The sequence below is a fragment of the Rhipicephalus microplus genome, chromosome 8, assembly GCF_043290135.1.
Source record: "Rhipicephalus microplus isolate Deutch F79 chromosome 8, USDA_Rmic, whole genome shotgun sequence".
NCBI lineage: Eukaryota > Metazoa > Arthropoda > Arachnida > Ixodida > Ixodidae > Rhipicephalus > Rhipicephalus microplus.
Window position 1 is genome coordinate 26,785,355 of NC_134707.1, and position 7,353 is coordinate 26,792,707.

At 47.7% G+C, this 7,353-nt stretch overlaps 1 protein-coding gene across 2 annotated transcripts in view; it reads left to right on the forward strand.

The window, feature by feature from the left end:
- Positions 1–7,352, forward strand: part of LOC119165751 (prestin) — a 115,594-nt gene extending 108,242 nt beyond the window's left edge. For both annotated transcript variants that reach the window (XM_075871372.1, XM_075871374.1), the window contains exon 19: positions 6,920–7,352. In XM_075871372.1, the coding sequence (XP_075727487.1) occupies positions 6,920–6,958 (39 nt within the window). In that variant the 3' untranslated portion in view covers positions 6,959–7,352. The remainder of the gene's footprint in view (positions 1–6,919) is intronic.
- The last annotated feature ends 1 nt before the right edge of the window (position 7,353 follows it).

Sequence of the window (7,353 nt, forward strand, 5' to 3'; positions counted from 1 at the left end):
TCGAAAATTCCCAAAGGCTATAGTCTTGTCATTTTTCTCAAAATCATGGCGAACATTAGTGTTTTAAACGCGTCAATACGTCGAAAAACCGATTGATTGAAGCTCTCCGAAGGCTATAAGGTCTTCAATTTGTCAGAAAAATCCCATAAATGTGAATTATCAGCATTCGATGCAACCTCGAAAAGTTCAATTTAGGCTTTCTATTTTTTATCAAAGATCGTGCGCCAAGGCTCGGACACAGATGTTCGCCATTTAATATTGAACAATGGCCTGCATAATGTACACAACTTTTACACCTTCTTATCATGCCGTGGCAGAATAGCCGAGTCGGTAAGGTGGTAAGCTCTAAACCGGGTGGTCGCTGGTTCAAATCCCGCTGCCAGTAGGGTTGAAAAAAAGCAGGGCGATGTGGTGAAGGGCACTCTTACGCCCAAGTGCGTTGTTTGTTTTTATGATTGACCTGCAGTATATCAAGCAGAGCAAGTTCTAATTTGTGTATCCTGTGTCGAGGCAGTAGCCTAGTGAGTATGGTGTTCAGTTTGCAACCAAAAGGTCGATGGTTCGAATCACAGAGCGGCGAGTGCCGGAACAACATTACTACGAACCCCGAAATGCACGCAATGCCACATACTAGAAGGCAAATACGGATTGCCAATCTGCAGGTGGGGCTTGCAGGGCTGAAAAAAAAATGGTTCAACAAATAATATACGCTTTCATTTTTCGTGAAACAAGCATTTTTTTTTTTTTTTGCAAAAGTAGGGGCCACGAACAACGGCGGCTCTGGACTTGCCGAAGGTCCAGGGTACCCAATAGCCGCCATGTAGCTCAAGCAACCCCCCCGAGCATGACAAGCCTCACCGTGCCGTAGCACAACTGCGAAGCGCTCGCGTTAACCCCGAGAAATCCCCAGGGCGAGGGGTGTACCACTGTGGATTGAGCCAGGTCCGGGTAACACAACCCTCTTGCCTTTGAATCCGGTGGCTTTCCGGCCGGTAACCGATACGGCATTGAACCGGGCACCTCCCACATTGGAAGCAGACGCTCATACCATTATGCTACCTCTGTGGTGGGAACTTCAGTGACAAATAATCTGTCACTTTCAACAATGTGTGAATAAACTTCAGAAAATAAAATTTTAAAAGCTCTAAGAACAGTTCTTAGACATGAGTACGCAAGCGGGATTCGAACCACTGCTATTCCGATTGTGAGACGAACACTTTACCGCTGTGCTACTGCCACGGCTTGATAAGAGTGTTTAAAAGTTGGTGTGTACATTCTGCTGCCGTATTTTTTGTGCGTGTGTGTGTGTGCCCCTGCTATAAGGCACGTTTTATTTTCTTGCCTCCGTAAAAGATGCCGGCGGCATAAAAGTTTTTGTGATGGGTACACCATAACTGGCCTTTAAGAAATCTCAATTTTCAGTTTTTTTCAATATCCGATCGCCAAGGCAAGTGTATTGAAACACTATTTTTTTGCGATAGGTCAGCCACATACTTCTGAAAAACGTGTCAAGGTAGAATAATCTCGAGATCGTCTGGATGGTTCGTAGCGAGAACTATACCTTCGCTGGCTGGCTTGACGGCACTACGGCCGCCTTTTTGAATCCCCGTGTTGTGGATCGTCTGTCTCCCACAAGGAGCACACGCAGCCACAAGCTCCTGCGCATCACTTTCTTCTAGCACCCTCGCGCGGATGTGGCCGTCGCGCTGATCACGCAGAGGTAAATAATTTCTAGCCCATTGTAATGTGAAGCCCATTCATTTCTCGATTCGACTACACCCGGAACGGCAAATGCCCATGCTTTGTGCAGTACCGAAAGTACAGGCGCTCTCAGAATAATTCGTAATGCCCCACACGCAGGTAACCTGAGGACAGTCGGAATGAAGTGGCGCACAACTTGGCTCGAGGTCTTACGTTCCGAGCGGCGTCAGACGAAGCGGCCACCCAAGCGGTCTTTTCTTCGCCGGTCTTGGAATGGGGGCGATCGGCTCACTAAATTCAATAGCGTAACTCGACTCTATCGATTGCAAAGGCGGGAGTACCCTCCGCCTCACCCCGAGCCAATTCAGACCCAGTCCGTTCTATCGTGGCGGCTACAAGCACGCACATACATGTCCTGTCATCACGCAGCAAAGATATCCCGACCTCTATAGTTCTAATCTATGCCAGTACGGCACCATCAGAGCCACTCTTGACCACACCCTAAGGAAATGTCCACCGTTAGTCAGAAATTCTGGGGTCGCGGCCTCCAGTGAAGACCTTCGGGCGCGTTGGCGGACTACGCTGCTCAGTTCGAGCCTGGACAAGCAACTCTGTGCGATCAAGCAGGCCAAGGAAGCTGCCGGGAGACACGGTCTCTCCGTTAGCTTTTAGGTGGGAGCCCAGCCCAGCAATCTGCCGGAACTTAATAAAGTTTACCTCTCTCTCTCACACAAGCAGTCGCTCGCCTGTGGAGCGTGCCCGCGGAAATATAGTACAGTAGCGTTGACAGGGGGGGCTAGTTGGTACAAATTCATAATGGAATAATTGGAAGCGCAAATGTAGTACGATAGTCTGCACGTGTGCGGTCTCCCGGGCGATCAAGCGTTGCTCCCTAGCAGTTAAAGATTTGCGCATTCGTCACCAGAATATGGTAGCGCTGTTGGTGCCTCTTTGCGCTTTGATAAGAAGGGCATGCGTGGCTGATATCCGTGACAAGTTGTGTGTGCGCAAGCTCGTGTTCTCGTGCTTCAGCGTTTTCTTCTTCTTTTGCACGTTCCGTCGTATTTAGCATTTTATTCAAAATACGGACGGGAGGTCACGGCGACTAGCACTCGCAAAGGGTGGCATTTTCGAATGATGCAACCGTGAGCATACTGGCGAAAGCAAGACGACGCCTAGGGGCATAGACTCGCGCTCGCCCGGTAGGCGGCGCGTGCACGCAGTTTGCCTGTGTTCTATGATAATACTCGGGGTAGTTCTCTACTGTTTGAGGCCAGGACGGGAGTACTGCGAACCAAGACATATCGGGCCAAATACGAAGGGGTAGACACGGTATGCAGTGCGTGTGGAGAGGAAGAAGAAACTGCCGAACACTTGATAATGTTCTGTAAAGGGCTTCACCCTATAGTTCAGGATGATGGCGCAGAGTTTTTCAAAGCACTGGGGTTTAGGGACCGGGAGGGCAAAATAAACTTTAAGCGGGTAGACTTAACTAGAAGGAGGTTATCTGATTGGTGGCTAAAGTCAAGGCACGAGTTAAAATTAAAGTCGTCATTGCAAAGTACGAATCCTCAAACTCAATTTTTAAGGAAAAAAATATAGTTTTTGGTTCATTAGGTATTACGGCTTGGTGGCGCTAGCCACCGCCCGATCTAAAGGGTACAGCCATATCCATCCATCCATCCATCCATCCATCCATCCATCCATCCATCCATCCATCCATCCATCCATCCATCCTGTATTTATTCGCCCAGCACACGTAGTCATCATCATCATCATCATCATCATCATCATCATCCTGACTACGTCCACTGCAGGACAAAGGCCTCTCCCATGTTCCGCACACGTATTATCAATCCCCAAAACTGGTGATGCTGCAAAGCTACTTTCAGTGGAATTCTACCGACCTATTAGTCTGACCAACACCGACTAATATATATGCACGAATGTGTTAGCAAGACGGCTCCAAAGTGTTATAACATCCCTTGTGGGCCCGCATCAGACATGTGGCATTAAGGGGGGCAGAACCATCTTCAGAAACATGTACGTAGCCAGACGTATTCTGGAATGTTCTGACGCAATGCGTAAGTACGCGGTAAGAAGTCGCTGCGAGGCAGTCTGTGGTTACCTTTTATTCACTTTGTGCGGTAAGCTTGAGGAGGCATGCCAGCCATTGCACTGTGTTTGCTCCAGCACGCAGCATTGCTTCTGGGGCATTCGGTCAGTTTTCGGCCGGTTGGACCCTGACCGTAAACACCGTGTGCCCGCATAGCACCCCGCGAAGTGCTGAGGTGCCCGAGATTACCGAGCGCTTCTAGTTTCTGTTAACCCAGGACAAAAAAACCAACCCCCACGTCGGCGACAGAGGGGTAGGAATGAAAACGCCATTGTGACGACGCCCTGATTGTTACACGGCACTTCAGGCCTGCGCATAAAAAGGGACTCTTCCGGGAGCCAGCGAGGCAGTGTGACCCCTCGCATCGGTTCGGCTTACGGCCCAACCGTTTGCTGTTCGCGCGCCTATACAAGTCACCGCCGAGACAAGGCGTTGTGCACTACGGCACCGTGGGATCGCCAGCGACTTGCCGTCACTATCCGGCGTCCCGTCGGCAATAAGTTGAGGTGTTACCGGGTATCTCTTCCTTATGGCCACAAATCCTCGAACGCGTAGCTTTAAGTTTACATAATCTTGCGCCGAGCTGGGTATTCCTAAGAGAGAGAGAGAGAGATAAAGATGCAAAAAAAGGCAGGGAGGTTAACCAGACACACATCCGGTTTGCTACCCTCCACTGGGGAAGAGATGAAGGGGAGAAAAGAGGTTGCAGAGAAATGAGAAGGTACACACATTCCTAAGAGCGGGCTATTCCAACTACGACCTTGGTTTAGTTTGGTTTTATTTGCATTTTGTTGTGTTATTTGGGGCGAGAGCATCAGCCCTTACACGTGCACGAAAGAGGCGTCCATATGGCGAGTTTTTGATCTGCCAAGTGTACTGTCCTACCACAGGACAAACAGGCGACCATTCGCTGTGAGTGATGTAATGCGGAGCATCGACGTAATAAGAAGCGGCCCCTGGACTCCGCCAAGCGTTCTGAACCGGGCTTGGCGGACCGGGCATTGGCAATAAATTATTGCCATATGCTAAAGAAAATTTCCTCGTGTCTATTTTTTCGGAAATTTCAGAAAAACATTAAAAAGCACACGCTCTTTTCCGATGGCTCTCAATTTCCAGACACTTTGCATCTCCAAGCATGTTGTACTGAAGAGTGTTTCTTGTAGCACTATCCTCGCTTTTGTCCCATGTCGCAAATTCGCGACCTCCGGCTTTGATGCACTAAGTGGGGAGTCGCCGTTTAGTGCCTCATATGCCGTAGTTCATGACGTCGTATAGAATATAGGCCTTATCAGGGGCGATAAGGGCCTAAACTTTGACTGTTTTGTGCGCCTATTGCGCCAGAGCCAACGCATCAGGAGAACTTTTACCTCGTGAAGAACGCTTAGCATTCCCATCACTGAAACATGTGACATCCCACAAAATCTGACCTTTACCGAGTGTGATAAGAATCTTGACCTTTTCGACTGCTTTAGACATTCATTTCTGTGAAGGCAACGCATCAGGGGAATATTTAGCTTGCAAAGAATGCGTAGCAGGCCCATCAATGCAATGTGTGACGTCAGACGAACGTTAAGCCTTATCGAGGATGATAGGGCCCTAAACATATTTACTGTATTGGGCTTGTCTGACCGTGAAGCCAAAGCTTCGAATTTCTTTAGACGCTAAGCAGCTCTTTGACTAGTCTGTGTGAGGCTGTCCGTCCGTGTCTCCATGCCAACGCGCCGCACCGCACTCCATCTAGAAAACCCCATCAATGAAGCAGGGCGCTATGTTTGCCCAATTGAACTTACTGGACTCATTAAAGCATATTTTCGTTGAACAAAGACATTGTGGTGTGGTCTGTCATTTTTTAGCGTGAATAAGCAGAGTACCAGCAGCTAGCGCACCGTGGATGTATTTTCGATGCGGCCGTGCGTGTATAAACACAATTGAGTATTACGGTGTTACTGCGGGGTATAAAATTTTAGTGTAACTTCTGTATATCTGTAACAAAAGAGTAAGCATGCGCATGAAATGTGTTAAACATAAATTAGCCGGTTTCGGGTTCCCAACTCATGGCCATATGCTCATAAGTAGAACACTGTTCATTGTGACAAATATTGGTGCCTGGGGGGATTATATTTGTCAGTTTTTAGCAACGGTTTGTATAAGCGACGCAATCAATTATGATATCATTTTAAATAAGCCCAAAGTGCTGCTTAACAGTCCATCGGTCTCATATGTTACAGGTGGACAGTTTTCATAAGCTCGGGCGAGGCGGGGTGCTTCATTTGCTCCTCTCTCTCTCTCTCGCTCTCTTTATATATATATATATATATATATATATATATATATATATATATATATATATATATATATATATATATATATATATATATATATATATATATATATATATATATATATATATATATACAGCGGCCGATGGCCCGCGATCAGCTGCCGTTTCACAGCAACGATCATGCGGCAGTGCCAACAGACAGCGGGAAAAGCTATCGTGTTATCGCGGTTCTGAGGCCATTTGCCACGCGCTCGCCTGTTCAGGCTCGTACATTGCTCGCGATACTACGTGAAATATGCCAAAGGCGTGGTTTATAAAATTTCCCTTTCTTGTGGCAACTCGTACATTCAGCAAACCGGGCGCTGTATGAACGAACCAGCCAAAGAGCACGCACTAAATCTAATGAGAGATGGTCTTGTGCATTTACCAATGCGCTCCATAACCTACGAGCGTCAACTACGTTTTAAAAATACAAAGATTTTAGGCGGAACCTTGCACGTAAGTTGATGGAAGCGTATCAAATAAAAAGACAGGAACAAGCTGTATCTGCGATAATTCTGCTACGTTATACGCATCAGCAAAGAGATTAATTACTGGATAGTCTAAGGTCGTGCTGAGACTGCACATCTTGTATATTGATTAGGTTAGCCTCTAGTCTATCTCGGAAGCCACTCGTCCTGTCGTTGTGTTGTTCCTATATAAGTGTGTAAATACCAACTATGCCAGCCAACAGTATTTTTTTATAGTGTCTCGATTTGCTCTTGTAAATAATGCATTGACTACCGCATGTGACATCTGACGGACATAAATTTGCCTTGCAGGACACGCACAAAGTGACACTGCCAGGCATGACCACGTGAAAGATGGCACCGGTGAGCACATCGGCGCCGCTCTTCTGACATACGGAGCAGAATATCTCGGTCCACGTTATTCCAGCAGCAGCAACAACGTCTTGTGCTGTTCCATCACAGAGACTCGTTCCACCTGACACTTAGCCAAGCACTAGGACTGTTGTGAAAGACTCGGCTTGGCGTTAGGGACAGCACACAGGCCTTCTTCGAAGCAAAGGAAGCGCTACAATGATATCATCTACGAGCCCAGCCCGGTTCCAGCACGTGACTGCATTTCCACCAAACGACGCCTGCAAAAGGATTGCCTCTGAGGCCTGTGTCATGTAGCTCGGGTGCAGTCAGTGCGGCTGAAAGGACGGCTGTGCCAGTGTACATAAGTGTACAAGTGAAATCATGAGTCGGAC